The sequence below is a fragment of the Chiloscyllium punctatum genome, unplaced genomic scaffold (assembly GCF_047496795.1).
Source record: "Chiloscyllium punctatum isolate Juve2018m unplaced genomic scaffold, sChiPun1.3 scaffold_620, whole genome shotgun sequence".
Taxonomy (NCBI): domain Eukaryota; kingdom Metazoa; phylum Chordata; class Chondrichthyes; order Orectolobiformes; family Hemiscylliidae; genus Chiloscyllium; species Chiloscyllium punctatum.
Genome location: NW_027310354.1, coordinates 5,845 through 29,683, shown reverse-complemented (window position 1 = coordinate 29,683; position 23,839 = coordinate 5,845). Strand labels below are relative to the sequence as shown.

The window sequence follows — 23,839 nt, the reverse complement described above, 5'->3', positions numbered from 1 at the left end:
TATATTTGTATGTGTGTCTCTGTGTGTGTGTATATATATATATTTTATATATATATATGTGTACGTGTGTGTGTATGTATGTGTGTGAGTTTGTGCATATGTGTCTGTATATATGTGTGTGTGTGTATGTATGTATATGTGTGTGTGCATATGTGTGTATATGCATGTGAGTTTGTGCATGTGTGCGTGTGTATGTGTGTATATATGCGTGTGTCTGTGTATAAACGTAGGTGTGTGTATATATCTGTGTGTATATATGTATATGTGTGTTTGTGCATATATGTGTCTATATGTGTGTGTGTGTGTGTATATATATATATGTGTGAGTGTGTATGTGGGTGTGAGAGTGTTTGTATATATGTGTGAGAGTGTGTATGAGAATGTGTGTGTGTATGAGTGAGTGTATGAGAGTGTGTATATATGTGTGTGTGTGTGTGTATGTATGTGTGTGAGAGAGTGTGTGTGTGTGTTTGTGTGAGAGAGTGTGTGTGTATATGAGTGTGTGAGTGTGTGTATGTGTGTGTGTATGTATGAGTGAGTGAGTGAGAGTGTGTGTGTATGAGTGAGTGAATGAGTGTGTGTGTGTGTATATGAGTGAGTGAGTGAGGGTGTGAGTGTGGGTGTGTATGTGTGTGTATGTATGAGTGAGTGTGAGAGTGTATATGTGTGTGTGTGTGTGAGTGTGTGTGTGAGTGTGAGCCTCCCCCTGCAGTGTGCAGTCTGTGTTGTTCCAACGTGCAGGTGAAAGCAGACAGGAAGGATTCCCGGAAGTGGTGCCGTCGCCGGGGTGTGCAGGAACATCGGCTTTACGAGATGGTCAACCTCAGGCACCAGTTCAAGGTGAGGGATCGGGGAGGGAGACGGGGAGGGAGACGGGGGGGGGGGGGGGGACCGGGGAGGGAGAGGGGGGGGGACCGGGGAGGGAGAGAGGGGGGGGTGGAGGCAGGGAGGGAGAGTGAGGTGAGGGACGGAGAGAGGGAGGTGGAGAGAGGGAGGTGGAGGCAGGGAGGGAGAGTGAGGTGAGGGACGGAGAGAGGGAGGTGGAGAGAGAGGGGGGGACCGGGGAGGGAGACAGGGGGGTGGAGAGAGAGGGGGGGACCGGGGAGGGAGAGAGGGAGGTGGAGGCAGGGAGGGAGAGTGAGGTGAGGGACGGAGAGAGGGAGGTGGAGAGAGAGGGGGGGACCGGGGAGGGAGAGAGGGAGGTGGAGGCAGGGAGGGAGAGTGAGGTGAGGGACGGAGAGAGGGAGGGGGAGAGAGAGAGAGGGGGGGACCGGGGAGGGAGAGAGAGGGGTGGAGGGGTGGGGGGGGGGGAGGTGGGAGGTGGGAATGGGGCAGAGGGAGCTTTCCTCAGTCTCTAAGCCCCCTCTCGGCCCGGTGCTGTCACACAGGACCTGCTGATGGAATACGGTCTCCTGGTGAAGGAGAGTCTCCGAAAGGACAGGCACGAGATGCTGCGAGTGAAGAGACGTCTCGGGGAACGGGGAGGACCCCGGCAACGCAAGGTGCTACGGCTGGCGGAGGGCCAAGAGACCCTCTCCTCATCCTCAGAGGAGGAGGGAGGCACAGCCGGCACCCACCACGAGTGGCATCGAGCGTCGGGTATCCAGGTCAGTGTTGGCAGGAGGGGAGGGGGGGAGGGAGAGCGTGTGAGTATCAGGGTGTGGGGGGGAGAGAGAGAGAGAGTGTGTGTGTGTCAGGGTGTAGGGGAGAGAGGGAGAGTGTGGAGGAGAGACAGGGGGGAGAGAGAGTGTGTGTGTGTGTGTCAGGGTGTAGGGGAGAGAGACTGAGGGAGAGAGAGAGAGTCTCTCTCCCCTACACCCTGACACACACTCTCTCTCTCCTCCCTCACTGTGTCAGGGTGTAGGGGAGAGAGACTCTCTCTCTCCCTCAGTCTCTCTCCCCTACACCCTGACACACACTCACTGTCTCTCCCCTACACCCTGACGGAGAGGAAGAGAGAGAGAGAGACAGTGAGGGAGGAGAGAGAGTGTGTCAGGGTGTAGGGGAGAGAGAGGGAGGAGAGAGAGAGTGTGTGTCAGGGTGTAGGGGAGAGAGACTCTCTCTCTCCCTCAGTGTCTCTCCCCTACACTCTGACACACACACACACACACACACACACACACACACTCTCCCTCTCACTCTCCCCTACACCCTGACACACCACACACACACACTCTGAGGGAGAGAGAGGGAGGAGAGTGTGTGTGTGTCAGGGTGTAGGGGGGAGAGAGACAGTGAAGGGGAGAGAGAGTGTGTGTGTCATGGTGTAGGGGAGAGAGACAGTGAGGGGGGAGAGAGTGTGTGTCAGGGTGTAGGGGAGAGAGAGAGTGTGTCAGGGTGTAGGGGAGAGAGAGAGTGTGTCAGGGTGTAGGGGAGAGAGACAGTGAGGGGGGAGAGAGAGAGTGTGTCTGGGTGTAGTTGAGAGAGACAGTGAGGGGGGAGAGAGAGAGTGTGTCTGGGTGTAGTTGAGAGAGACAGTGAGGGGGGAGAGAGAGAGTGTGTCAGGGTGTAGGGGAGAGAGAGAGTGAATGTGTCAGGGTGTAGTTGAGAGAGACAGTGAGGGGGGAGAGAGAGATGTAGGGGAGAGAGAGTGAATGTGTCAGGGTGTAGTTGAGAGAGACAGTGAGGGGGGAGAGAGAGAGTGTGTTAGGGTGTAGGGGAGAGAGAGAGTGAGGGGGGAGAGAGAGTGTGTTAGGGTGTAGGGGAGAGAGAGAGTGAATGTGTCAGGGTGTAGGGGAGAGAGAGAGTGAGGAGGGGTGACGGGGACAGAGAGAGAGCGAGACGGTGAGGGTGTGGGGGGGAGAGGAGGGAAAGAGAAAGAAATGGTTAGAGTGAGGGGGAGGGAGAGAAAGAGAGGGAGAGACGGGGTTTAGGGAGGGGGAGAGAAAGAGATATAGTGTGGGGGGGGGGAGAGAAAGGGGTGGAGGGAGAGATGGTGAGGGAAGGAGAGAGAAGGGAAGTGGGAGGGAGGGAGTTCTGTATGAAGGATGTTGTGAGAGGGTTCAGGAAAGGACGTTGGAGGGTCGGAGCTACAGGGAGAGGCTGGATAGGCCGGGGGCTGTTTTCCCCGGAGCGTCGGGGGCTGAGGGGTGACCTTATAGAGGGTTATAAAATCACCGGGGGGGGGGCATGGATAGGGTAAATAGACAAGGTCTTTTCCCCCTGGAGTGGGGGGGTCATGAACTAGAGGGACGTAGGTTTAAGGTGGAGTGGGGGGGGAAGGGACCTGAGTCCTCAGTGTCAGCCTCCTGGACGGTCAGTATCCCTGTGGAAATGCAAAACCTCCTCCCAGTCGTTCCCTGCTGTCCGCGTTCGGGGTAAGGGCGTCTTCCGCGATTCGTAACTGCTCCGGAGCTCCCCGTGAGGTGGCGCTGCTTCCAGGCTAAGGGAGGTCGATGGAGGGAGACCAGAAGCGGGCAGGCGGAGGGTGGCTCTTCAGCCCCTCCTGGGTCCTGCTATACCCTGCATTTGGTCTGCGGCTGACCGTCAGACTCAGTCCCCCTGTTCTTCCCCCCTCCCCATTTCGGTCCCACCCTGTCTCCTTCAGACCATCACTCCCCCTTCCCAGTTCCGGAGTCACGGGGAACATCTTCCTCATGGTGCCCCCCACCTCCCTCAGAGACGGAGATCCCGGCACTGCTCCCCCAGTCCTCCCTGAGTGGGGGGTGGGGGGGGGGGTGGGGGTGGGGGAGCCCGTGCCCCGGGCAGTCACAGCCGAACAGCCCCTTCTTCCTCCTCAACTCCCAGCGTCTCCCAGTGGATTCCAACACACCGTAAGCCTTTCTCACCCTTGCCTTCCCTTCAGTGACTAGGAAGGGGCTGAATGGCCTCCTGTTCCTGTGTAACAGGCTGGAGGAGGAGGGGGCTGAATGGCCTCCTGTTCCTGTGTAACAGGCTGGAGGAGGAGGGGGCTGAATGGCCTCCTGTTCCTGTGTAACAGGCTGGAGGAGGAGGGGGCTGAATGGCCTCCTGTTCCTGTGTAATGGGCTGGAGGAGGAGGGGGCTGAATGGCCTCCTGTTCCTGTGTAACGGGCTGAATGGCCTCCTGTTTCCGTGTAACAGGCTGGAGGAGGAGGGGGCTGAATGGCCTCCTGTTCCTGTGTAACAGGCTGGAGGAGGAGGGGGCTGAATGGCCTCCTGTTCCTGTGTAACAGGCTGGAGGAGGAGGGGGCTGAATGGCCTCCTGTTCCTGTGTAACAGGCTGGAGGAGGAGGGAGCTGAATGGCCTCCTGTCCCTGTGTAACAGGCTGGAGGAGGAGGGGGCTGAATGGCCTCCTGTTCCTGTGTAACAGGCTGGAGGAGGAGGGGGCTGAATGGCCTCCTGTTCCTGTGTAACAGGCTGGAGGAGGAGGGGGCTGAATGGCCTCCTGTCCCTGTGTAACAGGCTGGAGGAGGGGGGGTTAGCTGTGTATTCTGATGGTGTGCCCCGTGCTCTCTGCAGGACGTGAAGGGTCGGAGAGCAGCCTACAGCTCCTGGCAGGACCTGGGCCCTGGGCAGCTCCTGCTCCTCAAGCTGCTGGTGTGCCGAGGGCTCTACCCCCAGCTGGCAGTGCCCGATGAGTTCAACAGCTGCCGTAAGGACTCTGAGCAGGTGAGGAGCTTCCCGAGGAGGGATATCACGGGGAATGGCTTTGTGGGGGGGAGAGGGGGGGAGAATGGGGCACATCGTCCCTCTCAGTGACCCAAAACCCCAGCTCCCACCCCTCTCGGTCACCAGTCTGGGTCTAAAGCTTCTCTCGGACGTGGCAGTCTGACCATCCCACAGCGCCCACTCCCTTGAAAAGAGAGGGGACGAGAGGAGGGGAGAGGACAGTGCTGAGGGAGTGGGTGCTGTGGGAGGGTCAGTGCTGAGGGAGTGGGTGCTGTGGGAGGGTCAGTGCTGAGGGAGTGGGGGCTGTGGGAGGGTCAGTGCTGAGGGAGCGGACGCTGTGGGAGGGTCAGTGCTGAGGGAGTGGGCGCTGTGTGAGGGTCAGTGCTGAGGGAGTGGGTGCTGTGGGAGGGTCAGTGCTGAGGGAGCGGATGCTGTGGGAGGGTCAGTGCTGAGGGAGTGGGCGCTGTGTGAGGGTCAGTGCTGAGGGAGTGGGTGCTGTGGGAGGGTCAGCGCTGTGGGAGGGTCAGCGCTGTGGGAGGGTCAGTGCTGAGGGAGTGGGGGCTGTGGGAGGGTCAGTGCTGAGGGAGGGTCGGTGCTGTGGGAGGGTCAGTGCTGAGGGAGCGGGGGCTGTGGGAGGGTCAGTGCTGAGGGAGCGGGGGCTGTGGGAGGGTCAGTGCTGAGGGAGTGGGGGCTGTGGGAGGGTCAGTGCTGAGGGAGCGGGTGCTGAGGGAGGGTCGGTGCTGAGGGAGCGTGTGCTGTGGGAGGGTCGGTGCTGTGGGAGGGTCAGCGCTGTGGGAGGGTCAGTGCTGTGGGAGGGTCAGTGCTGAGGGAGTGGACGCTGTGGGAGGGTCAGTGCTGAGGGAGTGGACGCTGTGGGAGGGTCAGTGCTGAGGGAGTGGGGGCTGTGGGAGGGTCAGTGCTGAGGGAGCGTGTGCTGTGGGAGGGTCAGCGTTGAGGGAGTGGGTGCTGTGGGAGGGTCAGTGCTGAGGGAGGGTCAGTGCTGAGGGAGCGGGTGCTGTGGGAGGGTCAGCGCTGTGGGAGGGTCAGTGCTGAGGGAGCGGGGGCTGTGGGAGGGTCAGTGCTGAGGGAGTGGGGGCTGTGGGAGGGTCAGTGCTGAGGGAGGGTCAGTGCTGAGGGAGTGGGTGCTGTGGGAGGGTCAGTGCTGAGGGAGTGGGTGCTGTGGGAGGGTCGGTGCTGAGGGTGTGGGTGCTGTGGGAGGGTCAGTGCTGAGGGAGTGGGGGCTGTGGGAGGGTCAGTGCTGAGGGAGGGTCAGTGCTGAGGGAGTGAGTGCTGTGGGAGGGTCAGCGCTGTGGGAGGGTCAGTGCTGAGGGAGTGGGGGCTGTGGGAGGGTCAGTGCTGAGGGAGTGGGGGCTGTGGGAGGGTCAGTGCTGAGGGAGTGGGTGCTGTGGGAGGGTCAGTGCTGAGGGAGTGGGTGCTGTGGGAGGGTCAGTGCTGAGGGAGTGGGTGCTGTGGGAGGGTCAGTGCTGAGGGAGGGTCAGTGCTGAGGGAGTGGGCGCCATTTCTCCCCTGCTTGGTCTGTGTGTGTGTGTGTGTGTGTGTGTGTGTGTGTAGCTCACACTGTCTCCTGAATCGTTTCCTTCCTCCGTTTGCCTGTACCTGTGTGTCTGGGACGCTCGGTGCCTGGTGCACTGTTTCGATCTGACGTATTCTCCTGTTACAGATCTTCCACACCAGACATTTGCAAGGGGTCGTCCTCCACCCCAGCAGCATCTACAGCAGCAAGCCCTCTCTCCTTCACCCCAGACAGGACAAACGCCACAGGCAAGAGCAAGGTAAGGACTGGGGACACACCACGGTACAACACAGTCACTGGTGGTGACCCAGTGTGAATAACTGTCAGTCCGTCAAACACTCCCAGGGACAGGGATCCCTCTGCGCGCTGTTTCCCCCAATCAGGAAACACAGAACAACCCCCCGGTTCCCAGCGTGGGACCTTGCCCTTAGAGTCAACACCCACAGCTCCGTGTCTGGCAGAAGGTAGAGAGATAGGCTGGTGGGCTGTGGTAACACCTTTCCTTCTGCACCCCCTGCCCCCCCAATCACAGGTTCAGAGGGTGACGAGTGCCCCCAGCAACGGCTGCTTGCCTACGTGTCCCTGTTGGAGACCAACAAGCCCTACCTGGTGAACTGCGTGGACGTGCCTGCGCTGCAGGTGAGTGTGCGCTCGCGCCACCCCGACCGACCGACCAACCGAAAAGGCCATAGGGCGTCGGGTCCCTCTGCATTAGCCTCCCTTGCAACCGTTAAGGGCGAGCGCCAACTTGCAGCCAGTGCTCAGCCCGGGGGGGGGGGGGGGGGGGGGGGGGGGGACGCACTGGTTGATGACGAGCGGCGGACAACGGCCAAGCCCTGTTTGGGTTTGAACTAGGATGGAGTCTCGCTCCCCAACCGGGGTGAGGCAGGGGGGGGGATATTGTTTCTGCAGGGTATGAGGGGGGAGAATGGGGTGCCCCGCTCCTGCAGGGAGAACGGGGGGGGGGGGGGGTCAGAGGGGGAGACTCACTCCCCCGGGGAGAACGGTGCAGGAGCGGCGTGCCTGTTTCAATCCTGGAATGTAAGCCCGTGCTCTCCGGTCTCCCTCCCTCCTCTCTCTCCCTCAGACTCTGCTGCTGCTGGGCCGCTCAGTGGACACGAACGCGGACTGCTCCCGGATGGTGGTGGACGGCTGGCTGGAGGTGACCGTGCCCGAGCCCGCGGCGGGCACGGCCTTGCTGACCACTGCCCGGAGACTCCGGGAAGCCTGGGAACGGGCCCTGACCGAACAGCTGGAGGGGCGCGCCGAGACGGCGCTCGGGAGAGCGAGCGGGAAACTGCGCCGGGAGCTGGCGGACTTCCTGGAGAGCGAGGTGAGGGGGGAGGGGGGGGTGGGGGCAGTGTTCTGTACCTTTGAATTAGATCCCCCCCGCCCTCGTCTGTCTGAATTCCATCGAGTTCACACCGAGCCTCTGACTCGAAACGTGAACAGGTTCTCCGACCCTGTCTGCTCGGGTTGTCAGATTTCCAAGCGTCTGTGGTTTTTGCACGAGGGTCACACAATTGTCTGCGCTCACCTTCTTCCCTTCACCTATTCACAAGAAGCTCTTAGAGGCCAGCTTCGATGTTAGCTGCAGTTTTACTGCCAGAGAGATGTACAGCACAGACGCAGAGCCTTCAGCCCAAATCGTCGTGCTGACCGAGCTATTCGAACCTAATCTAGTCCCGGTTGCCAGCACTGGGCCCAAATCCGAGGAGCAGGAGAATCGACATGCCACGTTCAAGCCATTCATCAGGAATGGAAGGGCTCATCAGAGGTCTCCCAATCCCTTCATTAGGAATAGCCCTGAAACGTCGATTTCGAAGCTCCTTGGATGCTGCCTGAACTGCTGTGCTCTTCCAGCACCACTAATCCAGAATCTGGTTCCCAGCATCTACAGTCATTGTTTTTACCCACCAGTACTGTACCCCAGTGTTATACAGGGACAGACCCGTCCCCACCAGTACTGTACCCTAGTGTTATACAGGGACAGACCTGTCCCCACCAGTACTGTACCCCAGTGTTATACAGAGACAGACCCGTCCCCACCAGTACTGTACCCCAGTGTTATACAGGGACAGACCTATCTCCCCAGGTACTGTACCCCAGTGTTATACAGGGACAGACCTGTCCCCCACCAGTACTGTACCCCAGTGTTATACAGGGACAGACCTGTCCCCCACCAGTACTGTACCCCAGTGTTATACAGTGACAGACCCGTCCCCCACCAGTACTGTACCCCAGTGTTATACAGGGACAGACCCGTCCCCACCAGTACTGTACCCCAGTGTTATACAGTGACAGACCTGTCCCCACCAGTACTGTACCCCAGTGTTATACAGTGACAGACCCGTCCCCACCAGTACTGTACCCCAGTGTTATACAGGGACAGCCCTATCTCCCCAGGTACTGTACCCCAGTGTTATACAGGGACAGACCTGTCCCCCACCAGTACTGTACCCCAGTGTTATACAGGGACAGCCCTATCTCCCCATGTTGCGTAGCCCCATGTTACCCAGAGTCTCAGTGTCCGATCCCTCCTGTCTAGGTACCATATAAACTGCGCCGTCTCACGGCCCTGGAGAAACAGAATCTGTATGTGGGCCCCCGGATGGTGATGGAAATGCCAGCTCTCTCGGCTGGATTCGCAGACTGCCAGGCTGACCCTGTCAAAGGGGGCCTCAAAGTGACGGATTACTTCACGTATAACTGTCTGCTGGTGAGTCCTGGGGGCGCGGGAGGGTGAGGGGGCAGGTCCTGTTGCTGCACTTGCTTCCATCTGTCCTGGGAGAGGTTCTGCCTGTCTGGGGAGAACTGGATCTTGCAATCACATAGCTGGCATATATGGACAAGACAGGGAGCGGGCGCTGTGGGAGGGTCAGTGCTGAGGGAGCGGGCGCTGTGGGAGGGTCAGTGCTAAGGGAGCGGGTGCTGTGGGAGGGTCAGTGCTGAGGGAGCGGGGGCTGTGGGAGGGTCAGTGCTGAGGGAGCGGGCGCTGTGGGAGGGTCAGTGCTGAGGGAGCGGGGGCTGTGGGAGGGTCAGTGCTGAGGGAGCGGGCGCTGTGGGAGGGTCAGTGCTGAGGGAGCGGGCGCTGTCAGGGGGTCAGTGCTGAGGGAGTAGGGGCTGTGGGAGGGTCAGCGCTGAGGGAGGGTCAGTGCTGAGGGAGCGGGCGCTGTGGGAGGGTCAGTGCTGAGGGAGCGTGCGCTGTGGGGCAGGGTCAGTGCTGAGGGAGTGGGTGCTGTGGGAGGGTCAGTGCTGAGGGAGGGTCAGTGCTGAGGGAGTGGGCGCTGTGGGAAGGTCAGTGCTGAGGGAGTGGGGACGCTGTGGGAGGGTCAGTGCTGAGGGAGTGGGGACGCTGTGGGAGGGTCAGTGCTTAGGGAGTGGGTGCTGAGGGAGGGTCAGCAGTATAAACACTATCAGCACCAACAAGACTCCCCTCCCCCCCCCCCCCCCACCAGGATCTTGCTCTGTGAGAATTCCCAGGTGAGTTCCTGGTCAGCCCTGTGTCTGTGAGCTCTCCATCCTCTCTCTCTCTCTCTCTCTCCCTTTCTCTGCAGGACAGTCAGGACCTTTACAGTGACTGCCTGAGGACCTTCTGGTCCTGCCCAACCTGTGACCTCTACGCACCCCTGACACCCCTGGAGCGCATGGGGCACGAGGAAAGCTGCGGAGCCAAGGAACCCGGTAAGACCTTCACTGTGATGGCCTGCACACCCCAGCGTTGCTTTCCAATACTCACTCACTCTCACTGCCTGAGGGCCGCTAATCCGACCGGCGTTTAATCCTCACAGGCTCGCCCGACCTCGATCTCGAAGGGCCCCCCCCGGCGCCGTCCGCCCTCCAGGTCTCCTACCGCTGCCCGGTCTGCCAGCAGGACTTCCTCTTCACCCCCACACAGGCCCTGAGGCACAAGAGGCAGCACGCCCAAAGGGAGGGCACGTAATGCGGACCACCATCCCCCTGCCCGCGGGGGGACACTCTTGCAAGAATGCCACGTTGCGAGGGGGAGCCGGATTGTCAGAGGCCGTCCCATCTTGGTTGCAAAAACAAAAATGGGAGCGGCCACTCGATGTGGCGGCGGCTGGAACTGCAGCGTGACTGTTTACATAGATTTGTGACCTTGGAGGTTTTTCACAAAGAAACATTGATGGCCATCGTCACGTCCAGTTTTATTTATATCTGTACACACCTTTCACGGGTCAGGGGACCTGTCTGGAAGAAAAGGAGTTGGGGGAGGGCGGGGGTAAGGAGCAGTGAGTCTGACCGTGAAGATCTTGGGGCTAGAGGGAGGAGACAAAATCATGAAGTCGGAGGATGCAGCGGTGAGGAGGGACAGAGTTCGGAGGTTGTGGGGGCGGGTGAAGTCTCGAGTGCTCGAGTGAACATAACCTGTGCTTAACCCCCCCCACCACCAAAACCCTCTCCCTGACAAACTCAAGGCACTCTCATTCGGAAGTGTCTCTCCCCAAGCGAGGGAGGGGGTCGATGGCTTGTTCCGTGGCCCTACTGACACTGCACCTCAGACAGGGGGGGTTGGGGAAGGGGGGGGGTGGAATGGAACCAGGTTGGGATGCTGTGGGGGGGGATGAACCGCCTGCGAGGCCCCAATCTCTGCGACAGATTGGGTCTTGCTTGGGGAGTCCAAGAGGCTTAGTCCAGAGGGTTATTTACAAGGGGATGCGCTGTCAGTCCTCCAATTGGAGGGGGTGGGGGGTCTGAGGGTCATTCCAAGTTCAGGAGAGGCCAACCCCAAGGGAGGAGAGGTCGGCTGTGAGGTTGGGAGAGGTGGGGGAAGGGGGACGGGGTCGGGGGGGGGGGGGTCACTCTCCAGAGCGACAGCACGCTCGCACCGAGCACTGCAGGTTCTGACAGCCACTGGCTGTGGTGGCGTGAGGACCTGTGGGATACAGAGAGAGTTAGAGACACTGAACACAGGACCACACAACAACCAACACCAAACGTCCCACTGTCACCCAACCAGGGGAAGACACCCGTACTGTGGGAGGGTCAGCGCTGAGGGAGTGGGCGCTGTGGGAGGGTCAGCGCTGAGGGAGTGGGCGCTGTGGGAGGGTCAGCGCTGAGGGAGTGGGTGCTGTGGGAGGGTCAGTGCTGAGGGAGTGGGTGCTGTGGGACGGTCAGTGCTGTGGGAGTGGGGGCTGTGGGAGGGTCAGTGCTGTGGGAGGGTCAGTGCTAAGGGAGTGGGGGCTGTGGGAGGGTCAGTGCTGAGGGAGTGGGGGCTGTGGGAGGGTCAGTGCTGAGGGAGTGGGGGCTGTGGGAGGGTCAGTGCTGAGGGAGTGGGCGCTGTGGAATGGTCAGCGCTGAGGGAGTGGGCGCTGAGGGAGGGTCAGCGCTGAGGGAGTGGGGGCTGTGGAATGGTCAGCGCTGAGGGAGTGGGCGCTGAGGGAGGGTCAGTGCTGAGGGAGCGGGCGCTGTGGGAGGGTCAGCGCTGAGAGAGTGGGTGCTGTGGGAGGGTCAGCGCTGAGGGAGTGGGTGCCGTGGGAGGGTCACTGCTGAGGGAGCGGGCGCTGCGGGAGGGTCACTGCTGAGGGAGCGGGCGCTGCGGGAGGGTCACTGCTGAGGGAGCGGGCGCTGCGGGAGGGTCACTGCTGAGGGAGCGGGTGCTGTGGGAGGGTCAGCGCCGAGGGAGTGGGCGCTGTGGGACGGTCAGTGCTGAGGGAGGGTCAGCACTGAGGGAGCGGGCGCTGTGGGAGGGTCAGCGCCGAGGGAGGGTCAGTGCTGAGGGAGTCGGTGCTGTGGGAGGGTCAGCACTGAGGGAGCGGGTGCTGTGGGAGGGTCAGTGCTGAGGGAGCGGGCGCTGTGGGAGGGTCAGTGCCGAGGGAGCGGGCGCTGTGGGAGGGTCAGTGCCGAGGGAGCGGGCGCTGTGGGAGGGTCAGCGCCGAGGGAGCGGGCGCTGTGGGAGGGTCAGCGCCGAGGGAGCTGGCGCTGTGGGAGGGTCAGCGCCGAGGGAGCGGGCGCTGTGGGAGGGTCAGCGCCGAGGGAGCGGGCGCTGTGGGAGGGTCAGCGCCGAGGGAGCGGGCGCTGTGGGAGGGTCAGCGCCGAGGGAGCGGGCGCTGTGGGAGGGTCAGCGCCGAGGGAGCGGGCGCTGTGGGAGGGTCAGCGCCGAGGGAGCGGGCGCTGTGGGAGGCGAACACTCCTGTGTACAGTGTGGGTGCGGATGAACACGGTGTGTGAGGGGGGAGTAAGTGTCCTGCTCCCTTACCGCTGATATTATCACAGTAGAAGAAATATTCGTCCCTCAGGGCGGGACAGACAGACACTAACTCCTGGAGACCAGGCCCCGTGATCAACAGGCAGCCCGACAGGTCAAGGTGTTCCAGGAATGGGAGACCCCCGTGGAGAGTCAGCGCCCTGCAATTGGACACAAACATCACCACATTAACTGGACCCTCACATTACCCCATACCGAGACGGTCACAGAGACTACCCCCCCGCCCCCCCTCAGGATCGAGCCCCACTCTGTTCTCCCACCGCCGGAGAGAGTCCCTGATCTCTCTGGTCAGTGCCAGATCACATCCTCACGCTGACCCTCCCACAGCACCCACTCCCACAGCAATGACCCTCCCACAGCGTCCACTCCCTCAGCACCCACTCCCTCAGCACTGACCCTCCCACAGCGCCCACTCCCTCAGCACTGACCCTCCCACAGCCCCCACTCCCTCAGCACTGACCCTCCCACAGCCCCCACTCCCTCAGCACTGACCCTCCCACAGCACCCACTCCCTCAGCACTGACCCTCCCACAGCCCCCACTCCCTCAGCACTGACCCTCCCACAGCAATGACCCTCCCACAGCAATGACCCTCCCACAGTGTCCACTCCCTCAGCACTGACCCTCCCACATCACCCACTCCCTCAGCACTGACCCTCCCACAGTGTCCACTCCCTCAGCACTGACCCTCCCACAGCACCCACTCCCTCAGCACTGACCCTCCCACAGTGTCCACTCCCTCAGCACTGACCCTCCCACAGCACCCACTCCCTCAGCACTGACACGCCCACAGGGTGGTAGAGCGTGGTGACAGAAGATCGAGAGGGGGAGTTTTTTTTGATAGATTCCCTTCCGCGCAACCCATCCACACCGATCCTCTGAATCGTAATCAACCCAGACCCATTCCCCTCCCTCATTACTCTACATTTATCCCTGACTAATGCACCTAACCTGCACATCCCTGGGCAATACGGGGACAATTTAGCACGGCCAATCCACCCTAACCTGTACATCCCTGGGCACTACGGGGACAATTTAGCACGGGCCAATCCACCCTAACCTGCACATCCCTGGGCACTACGGGGACAATTTAGCACGGCCAATCCACCCTAACCTGTACATCCCTGGGCACTACGGGGACAATTTAGCACGGCCAATCCCACCCTAACCTGCACATCCCTGGGCACTACGGGGACAATTTAGCACGGGCCAATCCACCCTAACCTGTACATCCCTGGGCACCACGGGGACAATTTAGCACGGCCAATCCCACCCTAACCTGCACATCCCTGGGCACTACGGGACAATTTAGCACGGGCCAATCCACCCTAACCTGCACATCCCTGGGCACAACGGGGACAATTTAGCACGGGCCAATCCACCCTAACCTGTACATCCCTGGGCACTACGGGGACAATTTAGCACGGCCAATCCCACCCTAACCTGTACATCCCTGGGCACTACGGGACAATTTAGCACGGCCGATCCACCCTAACCTGTACATCCCTGGGCACTACGGGGACAATTTAGCACGGCCAATCCCACCCTAACCTGTACATCCCTGGGCACTACGGGACAATTTAGCACGGCCGATCCACCCTAACCTGTACATCCCTGGGCACTACGGGGACAATTTAGCACGGCCAATCCCACCCTAACCTGCACATCCCTGGGCACTACGGGACAATTTAGCACGGCCAATCCCACCCTAACCTGCACATCCCTGGGCACTACGGGACAATTTAGCACGGGCCAATCCACCGTAACCTGTACATATTTGGAAACCGGTGCACCCGTTGGAAACCCACAGAGACACGGGGAGAATGTGCAAACTCCACACAGAGAGTCGCCCCGAGGCGGGAATCGAAACTGGGACCCTGGTGCCATGAGACAGCGGTGCTAACCACTGAGCAACCGTACTCGCCAACTACACGAAACAGAGGGAGGGAGGGAGTGCGAGGGGACGGAGGGAGGGAGGGAGTGGGCGCGAGGGGTCGGAGGGAGGGAGCGCGAGGGGAGGGATCGCGAGGGGTCGGAGGGAGGGAGCGCGAGGGGAGGGATCGCGAGGGGTCGGAGGGAGGGATCGCGAGGGAGCGCGAGGGGAGGGATCGCAGGGGTCGGAGGGAGGAAGCGCGAGGGGAGGGAGCGCGAGGGGAGGGATCGCGAGGGAGCGCGAGGGGAGGGATCGCGAGGGAGCGCGAGGGGAGGGATCGCGAGGGAGCGCGAGGGGAGGGATCGCGAGGGGAGGGATCGCGAGGGAGCGCGAGGGAGCGCGAGGGGAGGGATCGCGAGGGAGCGCGAGGGGAGGGAGCGCGAGGGAGCGCGAGCGAGGGGAGGGAGCGCGAGGGGAGGGGTCGGAGGGGGGGAGCGCGAGGGGTCGGAGGGGGGGAGCGCGAGGGGTCGGAGGGGGGGAGGGAGGGACGAGGGAGGGAGCGTGAGGGGACAAAGGGAGGGAACGTGAGGGGACAAAGGGAGGGAACGCGAGGGGTCGGAGGGACGGTGTGAGGGAGGGAGGGCGAGGGGTCAGAGGGAGGGAGGGAGTGCGAGGGGACGGAGTGCGGGAGGGAGGAAGTGGGAGGGGTCGGAAGGAGGGAGGGAGTGCGAGGGGTCAGAGAGAGGGAGGGAGTGCGAGGGGACGGAGTGAGGAAGTGAATGATTGTGAGGAAGCGGAGTGGGAGGGAGTGCGAGGGGTCGGGGGGTCGGAGGGAGGGAGGGAGGGAGTGCGAGGGGACGGAGGGAGGGAGTGCGAGGGGGACAGGGAGGGCGAGGGGAGGGAGGGAGGGAGGGAGGGAGTGCGAGGGGACAGTGTGAGGAAGTGAGTGAGTGTGAGTAGGCGGGCAGAGCGAGGGGACAGACGGAGGGAGGCGGGCAGTGCGAGGGGACAGACGGAGGGAGGCGGGCAGTGCGAGCTGATGCAGTGAGGGAGCGAGGGTGTACCTGAGTCCGTGGTCGGTGATCTGAAAGCAGCCGGACAGACTGAGGAACCTCAGGGAGCGGGCATCGGGCTCCACTCTGCCCCTCCACCGCCCGGCGCCCGGGCCCTGGGTCCGTACCATCTTGTTACACTGCGGTGGGGGTGGGAGCACAGTCCCGTGAGTCCTCATCCTGGTCCCCCCGGCACAGAGGGTGTGCCCACAGGGCGCCCGCGCCAGGGGGCACTCCGAGTCTCGGATACAGCGGGCAGCGATGGAGCCCGGCGGCGGCGGCAGGGCCTCTCGACGGGGAGTCCCCGGCCCTTGCCCGCGGACCCTCAGTCCCCCGGCGTCCTCGATGTCCAGGAGCTCCTCCTCGGGAAGCAGCCAGACCTGGCCCGCGTCACCCCCCTGGGTGCCCAGCTCCTCCTCTTCCTCATCCTCGGCTCCAGGCGGGCACGGGTGGCAGCCGTGGGGGGCCCAGGTACACTCGGAGCGCCAGGCCTGGGCCCCCTCGCCCTCGGTATCCTCTGGCAGCTCGCCCAGGGCCCGGGAGAGGTGGTGCAAGACCGCGTCGGTCACCCGCTCACAGCCCGAGAGGTCCAGGTGCTGGAGAGATCGGCAACTCCCCAACCGACACCTGCAGGGGGCGGCAGTGAGGGGGGGGGGGAGGGGGGAACAGAGAGAGAGAGATGGAGGGGAGGGAGGGGGGAGAACAGAAAGAATGTGAGAGAGGGGGCGGATAGAGAGAAGGAGGGGACGGGAGACAGAGGAGGAGGCAGAGAGAGAGAGCAAACAACGGAGGGAGAGAGCGGGGGAACACAGAGTGAGGGAGTGGAATGGAGGGAGAGAGGGGGAATGGAGAGAGTGACGGAGGGAGAGAGGGGGAGAGAGAGTGGGTGTGTGTTTGTGAAGCGGAGAGCACTGCGGGATGTGCGAGTGAGGGAGGGGGCGCATGCGAGAGGGGATGTGGGGGGGGCGAGGGTCTGGGGGGGGCGAGGGTCTGGGGGGGGCGAGGGTCTGGGGGTGGGGGCGAGGGTGTGGGGGTGGGGGTGTGTGGGTGAGGGGGTGTGGGGGTGGGGGGTGACGGTGTGTGTGGGTGAGGGTGTGTGGGTGAGGGTATGGGGGTGTGAGGGTGAGGGTATGGGGGTGTGAGGGTGAGGGTGAGGGTGTGTGTGTGTGAGGGTGTGTGGGTGAGGGTGAGTGTGAGGGTGTGTGGGTGAGGGTGAGGTACCTGTTAAACGCTGAGTCGGTAACTGCTGTCTGTGTCAGGTCCAGGTACTGCAGCCTGGGGCAGCTGTTGAGGATCTGCCGAACCTGCCCGGGATTGGGGAGGGGGGGGGAGGAAGATGGACGTCAGTCAGTTTGACGTGGGGACAGTACAACCCTCCAGCCCCACACCAACCCTCCCTGCCCCCTGCAACTAACCACACCTGAGCATTGGACATTGCCACCCACACTCTGTGTGCCTTCCTCTCTCTCCCCACGTCCCCAACACATCTCTCTCTCTCTCTCTTCGTCACTTTCGCCCACACCCCCATCCATCTGTCTCTCTCCTAACTCTCTCCCCTCTGTCTGTGTCTCTTTCTCTCTCTTCTATCTCCCTGTCTCACCCTCTCCCAACCGCTCCCTCTTGCTCTCCCCCTCTCTGTCTTTCCCTGTGTCTCACCCTCACTCCTCTCTATCCCATATCTATCTCTCCACCTGTCTTTCCCCGTTTGTCTGTCTCTCTCTCTCTGTCCCCGTTTATCTCTCTCTCTGTTTGTCTGTCTCTCTCTCTCTCCCTCCCCCTCTCTGTCACTCTCTCTCCCCCTCTCTGTCTCTCTGTCTGTCACCGTTTGTCTGTCTCTCTCTCTCTCCCTCCCCCTCTCTGTCTGTCTCTCTCTGCCTGCATCTTTCTATTCCCCTCTGTCTCTCCCTCTCCCCCCTCCACCGTCTCTCCCTCTCCCCCCTCCACCGTCTCTCCCTCTCCCCTCATCCCCCCCCCCTCCTCAGTTTGTGACCCTGTGTCAGCCTGTCTCTCCTCCCTCACCCGCACCTCCCACCCGGGAGGGTGCTGAGTCAGCATACCGAGAGGGGAGAGCCCTGTGCCCAGAATGCTTTTCACCGCAGACGACGACCGTACCATTTGGCTGGAGAGGGTGCTGCTGTAGGCTAACACCAGAGTCCTGACAGCGGCGCCGACCTGGGGCAGCAGGTAATGGATCACAGCCTGCAGGAGCTGGGCTTCCCGCTGCGCCTTCCTCAGCGGCCACACTTCCTGGCGGGACTCCTCTTCCAGAGGCAGGGCGGCAGCGACACACAAAGGGCAAAACAAGAGAGGGCCCGGTTAGAGATCAGGACAGAGTGAGGACACCAGCCCCACCCCTGCGGTCCCCCAAACCCCCACCTACCAACCCCCCCCCCAGCCCCGCCCCCTGTGGTCCCCAAACCTGCCCTCAGCCCCACCCCCCTAGCCCGCCCCCCAGGACCCCAGCTCCGCTCTCAAGTACCCAACCCCACCCTGGGCTCCCAGCACTGCCCCTTGGCCTCCAATCCTGCCCAACCCCCCCCACCGACCCACCCCACCAGACCTAAGCCACACCTCCAGGCATCAGCCCCACCCACCCCCCGGCCCACCTAGCCCCAGACCCACCCCTGAGGCCCCCAAATTCACCTTCAGCCCCACCGCTCCCCCCCCCCCCCCCCAGAGACCCCACACCACCCTGAAGTATTCAGCCTGTCCAGGCCCCGGGCCCAGGCTTTACTCTGTATCTAACCCCCCCGTCCCTGGGAGTGGGGGACAGTGTAGAGGGAGCTTTACCCTGTATCTAACCCCCCCCGTCCCTGGGAGTGGGGGACAGTGTAGAGGGAGCTTTACTCTGTATCTAACCCCCTGTCCCTGGGAGTGGGGGGACAGTGTAGAGGGAGCTTTACTCTGTATCTAACCCCCTGTCCCTGGGAGTGGGGGGACAGTGTAGAGGGAGCTTTACTCTGTATCTAACCCCCTGTCCCTGGGAGTGGGGGGACAGTGTAGAGGGAGCTTTACTCTGTATCTAACCCCCTGTCCCTGGGAGTGGGGGGGACAGTGTAGAGGGAGCTTTACTCTGTATCTAACCCCCTGTCCCTGGGAGTGGGGGGACAGTGTAGAGGGAGCTTTACTCTGTAACTAACCCCCTGTCCCTGGGAGTGGGGGACGGTGTAGAGGGACCTTTACTCTGTATCTAACCCCCCTGTCCCTGGGAGTGGGGGGACAGTGTAGACGAAGCTTTACTCTGTATCTAACCCCCTGTCCCTGGGAGTGGGGGGACAGTGTAGACGAAGCTTTACTCTGTATCTAACCCCCTGTCCCTGGGAGTGGGGGACGGTGTAGACGAAGCTTTACTCTGTATCTAACCCCCTGTCCCTGGGAGTGGGGGACGGTGTAGAGGGACCTTTACTCTGTATCTAACCCCCCTGTCCCTGGGAGTGGGGGGACAGTGTAGACGAAGCTTTACTCTGTATCTAACCCCCTGTCCCTGGGAGTGGGGGACGGTGTAGAGGGAGCTTTAATCTGTATCTAACCCCCTGTCCCTGGGAGTGGGGGGACAGTGTAGACGAAGCTTTACTCTGTATCTAACCCCCTGTCCCTGGGAGTGGGGGGACAGTGTAGACGAAGCTTTACTCTGTATCTAACCCCCTGTCCCTGGGAGTGGGGGGACAGTGTAGACGAAGCTTTACTCTGTATCTAACCCCCTGTCCCTGGGAGTGGGGGGACAGTGTAGACGAAGCTTTACTCTGTATCTAACCCCCTGTCCCTGGGAGTGGGGGACGGTGTAGAGGGACCTTTACTCTGTATCTAACACCCCTGTCCCTGGGAGTGGGGGGACAGTGTAGACGAAGCTTTACTCTGTATCTAACCCCCTGTCCCTGGGAGTGGGGGACGGTGTAGAGGGAGCTTTAATCTGTATCTAACCCCCTGTCCCTGGGAGTGGGGGACAGTGTAGAGGGAGCTTTACTCTGTATCTAACCCCCCCTGTCCCTGAGAGTGGGGGACGGTGTAGAGGGAGCTTTACTCTGTATCTAACCCCCCTGTCCCTGGGAGTGGGGGACGGTGTAGAGGGACCTTTAGTCTGTATCTAACCCCCCTGTCCCTGGGAGTGGGGGGACGGTGTAGAGGGACCTTTACTGTGTATCTAACCCCCCTGTCCCTGGGAGTGGGGGGACGGTGTAGTGGAAGTTTTACTCAATATCTAACCCCCCCCCGTCCCTGGAAGTGGGGGACAGTGTAGAGGGAGCTTTACTCTGTATCTAAGCCCCTGTCCCTGGGAGTGGGGGACAGTGTAGAGGGAGCTTTACTCTGTATCTAAGCCCCTGTCCGTGGGAGTGTTTGACGGGGGGAGGGGACCCGAAATGCCTGTGGATATCGAAGCTGGAGTGAACCGGATGCTGTTGCTCACCTGATTCGTCGATGTCAGCGTCCTCATCCCAGCTCGGGCTGTGATCCTCCCCCTCTGACTCACACGGGTCGTCTGGAGCCGAGCTGATGGTACCAGGAGGCCCATTGTACCAGTCACCTGGTCACGGAGTGCACAGAGACAGGGTGGATTGACAGAGCGACGGGACATCCCACCCACCCTCACCAGAGCGAGTCACTAAATACGCCTTTGCACCCTCCCACAGGGCCCACTCCCTCAGCACTGACCCTCCCACAGCCCCCACTCCCTCAGCACTGACCCTCCCACAGCGCCCACTCCCTCAGCACTGACCCTCCCACAGCGCCCACTCCCTCAGCACTGACCCTCCCACAGCCCCCACTCCCTCAGCACTGACCCTCCCACAGCCCCCACTCCCTCAGCACTGACCCTCCCACAGCCCCCACTCCCTCAGCACTGACCCTCCCACAGCCCCCACTCCCTCAGCACTGACCCTCCCTCAGCAGCCACCCTCCCACAGCCCCCACTCCCTCAGCACTGACCCTCCCACAGCAGCCACCCTCCCACAGCCCCCACTCCCTCAGCACTGACCCTCCCACAGCCCCCACTCCCTCAGCACTGACCCTCCCACAGCACTGACCCTCCCACAGCACTGACCCTCCCACAGCAGCCACCCCCTCCGCGCTGACCCGTGCTGTGTGTGCTTGACGTTCTGTCACAGGTTGGTGTGCTTACCCACCTCTCGCCCAGGCGACGGGGTACAGATGTCTCCAGAGGCTGGCGGCTCCTGCCATTTTAGCCCAGCGAGCGTTCACTTGGCGCGAGCGGCACAACTCGAGAGGGTTCAGGTAGGCAAAGATTTTCAGCAGCACCTCGGGCGGCAGCTGGGAGACATGAGTGTTGTTGGCCTGTGGCTCCGGCTCTGCTGGGGAGGAGTGAGGGGAGAGAGGGGCGAGAGGGAAACACCAAGTGGTAGAGGACAGGCCGAGAGGGAAGGCCGGGGGTGGGGGGTGGGTGGGGCGGAGATGGGGACAGAGAGACACAGACGGAAAAACAGAGAGAGGGAGGTGGGGAGAGAGAGAGAGAGAGGGAGAGCTGTGTCACAAACCCTCACCAGTGAATAAGTAAACAGCCTCTCTTTGCTCCAGTTACTTGGTTAACCATCCCCAGAAACCCCTCCAGGTTTCCTCAGGATGTTCATTCACTCTTCTCCGTTTGGAGAAATCAATTTGTGCACAGCCCCATCCCACACACAACCCTGGTTTCTCACGGGAATGACAGGGGGAGCGCATCCCTGTCTCCGTCACCCCTTCCCTATCACCATCCCCATCTCCGTCCCCTACACTCCGTCCCCTCCTCCAGCCCCTCCCTATCTCCGTCCCCTCCTCCAGCCCCCTATATCCCTGTCCCCTCCTCCAGCCCCCTACACCCCCTCCCTATCTCCGTCCCCTCCTCCAGCCCCCTATATCCCTGTCCCCCCCTCCAGCCCCTACACCCCCTCCCTATCCCCGTCCTCTCCTCCAGCCCCTACACCCCCTCCCTATCCCCGTCCTCTCCTCCAGCCCCTACACCCCCTCCCTATCTCTGTCCTCTCCTCCAGCCCCCTGCACCCCCTCCCTATCTCCGTCCCCTCCTCCAGCCCCTACACCCCCTCCCTATCCCCGTCCCCTCCTCCAGCCCCTACACCCCCCTCCCTATCCCTGTCCTCTCCTCCAGCCCCCTGCACCCCCTCCCTATCTCCGTTCCCTCCTCCAGCCCCTGCACCCCCTCCCTATCTCCGTCCCCTCCTCCAGCCCCTACACCCCCTCCCTATCTCCGTCCTCTCCTCCAGCCCCTACACCCCCTCCCTATCCCCGTCCCCTCCCCCAGCCCCTACACCCCCTCCCTATCCCTGTCCTCTCCTCCAGCCCCCTACACCCCTTCCCTATCTCCGTCCCCTCCTCCAGCCCCTACACCCCCTCCCTATCCCCGTCCCCTCCTCCAGCCCCCTACACCCCCTCCCTATCTCCGTCCCCTCCTCCAGCCCCTACACCCCCTCCCTATCTCCGTCCCCTCCTCCAGCCCGTACACCCCCTCCCTACCCCTGCCACCTCCTCCAACCCTCCGAGATCTCTGCAGTCCCTTAATACTGTCCTCTCGAACATCTGCCTGCCATTGGGGCTGTTGTTCATTCACGAGCAGGAGCCCGAAATCTGAGAATTACTTCCCGGAACATCCACGTGTCTCTCTCTCTCCTGTGTCCATTTAGACATACCCTTGGCGTGAGCCTTTGACCGCCTCACCCTAATAGATCTCTCCGTGGCCCGGGGTCAGATTCAGTCTGAACGACCATCCCCCTGCCCTCAGGCCTTGGGGAGGGGTTACTGGGCGAACTGCACGATACAAATGCAGTTCTCACCTGTACCTGGGGGGGTTCGGTTACTGCCGGGACTGTTCTTGTCCAGTTTCTGTTGGTCTTCGGTTTGATTCCTCAGCTGCAGTTCCTTCAGGACCTCCACAGTGTCCACGTGACCGTGCCGCGCTAATACCTTCACCTTTATATCCTTCAGCTCCTCGTAGGAGAAATACTCCATCAGCAGGGGTTGGAACACCTACACCAAGGACAGGGAGAGAGTGAGGGAGGGGGTTGGAAAACCGAGGACAGGGAGAGAGTGAGGGAGGGGGCTGGAAAACCGAGGACAGGGAGAGAGTGAGGGAGGGGGCTGGAACACCGAGGACAGGGAGAGAGTGAGGGAGGGGGTTGGAACACCTACACCAAGGACAGGGAGAGAGTGAGGGAGGGGGTTGGAAAACCGAGGACAGGGAGAGAGTGAGGGAGGGGGCTGGAAAACCGAGGACAGGGAGAGAGTGAGGGAGGGGGCTGGAAAACCGAGGACAGGGAGAGAGTGAGGGAGGGGGCTGGAAAACCGAGGACAGGGAGAGAGTGAGGGAGGGGGCTGGAAAACCGAGGACAGGGAGAGAGTGAGGGAGGGGGCTGGAACACCGAGGACAGGGAGAGAGTGAGGGAGGGGGCTGGAAAACCGAGGACAGGGAGAGAGTGAGGGAGGGGGTTGGAAAACCTACACCGAGGACAGGGAGAGAGTGAGGGAGGGGGTTGGAAAACCGAGGACAGGGAGAGAGTGAGGGAGGGGGCTGGAAAACCGAGGACAGGGAGAGAGTGAGGGAGGGGGCTGGAAAACCGAGGACAGGGAGAGAGTGAGGGAGGGGGTTGGAAAACCGAGGACAGGGAGAGAGTGAGGGAGGGGGCTGGAAAACCGAGGACAGGGAGAGAGTGAGGGAGGGGGCTGGAACACCGAGGACAGGGAGAGAGTGAGGGAGGGGGTTGGAAAACCGAGGACAGGGAGAGAGTGAGGGAGGGGGCTGGAAAACCGAGGACAGGGAGAGAGTGAGGGAGGGGGCTGGAAAACCGAGGACAGGGAGAGAGTGAGGGAGGGGGTTGGAAAAACGAGGACAGGGAGAGAGTGAGGGAGGGGGGTTGGAAAACCGAGGACTGGGAGAGAGTGAGGGAGGGGGATTGGAAAACCGAGGACAGGGAGAGAGTGAGGGAGGGGGCTGGAAAATCTACACTGAGGACAGGGAGAGAGTGAGGGAGGGGGATGGAAAACCGAGGACAGGGAGAGAGTGAGGGAGGGGGCTGGAAAACCTACACCGAGGACAGGAAGAGAGTGATGGAGGGGGTTGGAAAACTGAGGACAGGGAGAGAGTGAGGGAGGGGGTTGGAAAACCGAGGACAGGGAGAGAGTGAGGGAGGGGGCTGGAAAACTGAGGACAGGGAGAGAGTGAGGGAGGGGGTTGGAAAACCGAGGACAGGGAGAGAGTGAGGGAGGGGGTTGGAAAACCTACACCGAGGACAGGGAGAGAGTGAGGGAGGGGGTTGGAAAACCGAGGACAGGGAGAGAGTGAGGGAGGGGGTTGGAAAACCCAGGACAGGGAGAGAGTGAGGGAGGGGGCTGGAAAACCGAGGACAGGGAGAGAGTGAGGGAGGGGGCTGGAAAACCTACACCGAGGACAGGGAGAAAGTGAGGGAGGGGGCTGGAAAACCTACACCGAGGACAGGGAGAGAGTGAGGGAGGGGGCTGGAAAACCGAGGACAGGGAGAGAGTGAGGGAGGGGGCTGGAAAACCTACACCGAGGACAGGGAGAGAGTGAGGGAGGGGGCTGGAAAACCTACACCGAGGAC

The 23,839-nt window shown here is 61.7% G+C and overlaps 2 protein-coding genes across 3 annotated transcripts; one reads left to right on the top strand and one right to left on the bottom strand.

Annotated features, from left to right (window-relative positions):
- Window positions 1-270: 270 nt before the first annotated feature.
- Window positions 271-10,279, top strand: dhx34 (DEAH (Asp-Glu-Ala-His) box polypeptide 34). The gene is made up of 9 exons (XM_072567611.1): window positions 271-840; window positions 1,389-1,607; window positions 4,442-4,591; window positions 6,273-6,384; window positions 6,658-6,764; window positions 7,213-7,458; window positions 8,674-8,844; window positions 9,683-9,809; window positions 9,917-10,279. The coding sequence occupies exons 1-9, from the start codon at window positions 814-816 to the stop codon at window positions 10,066-10,068; spliced, it is 1,311 nt and encodes a 436-aa protein (XP_072423712.1). The 5' UTR covers window positions 271-813; the 3' UTR covers window positions 10,069-10,279.
- fbxl5 (F-box and leucine-rich repeat protein 5) lies at window positions 10,274-22,251 on the bottom strand. Of its 2 annotated transcripts, none has more exons than XM_072567609.1 (8): window positions 22,058-22,251; window positions 20,399-20,581; window positions 19,684-19,800; window positions 17,391-17,539; window positions 16,500-16,582; window positions 15,291-15,905; window positions 12,346-12,494; window positions 10,274-11,022 (listed from the first exon to the last, which is right to left on the bottom strand). In XM_072567609.1, the coding sequence occupies exons 1-8, from the start codon at window positions 22,230-22,232 to the stop codon at window positions 10,946-10,948; spliced, it is 1,548 nt and encodes a 515-aa protein (XP_072423710.1). In that variant the 5' UTR covers window positions 22,233-22,251; the 3' UTR covers window positions 10,274-10,945. The 2 variants fall into 2 exon arrangements, with proteins under 2 accessions (XP_072423710.1, XP_072423711.1); XM_072567610.1 differs by having other exon boundaries at window positions 22,064-22,251.
- Between the last annotated feature and the right edge of the window lie 1,588 nt (window positions 22,252-23,839).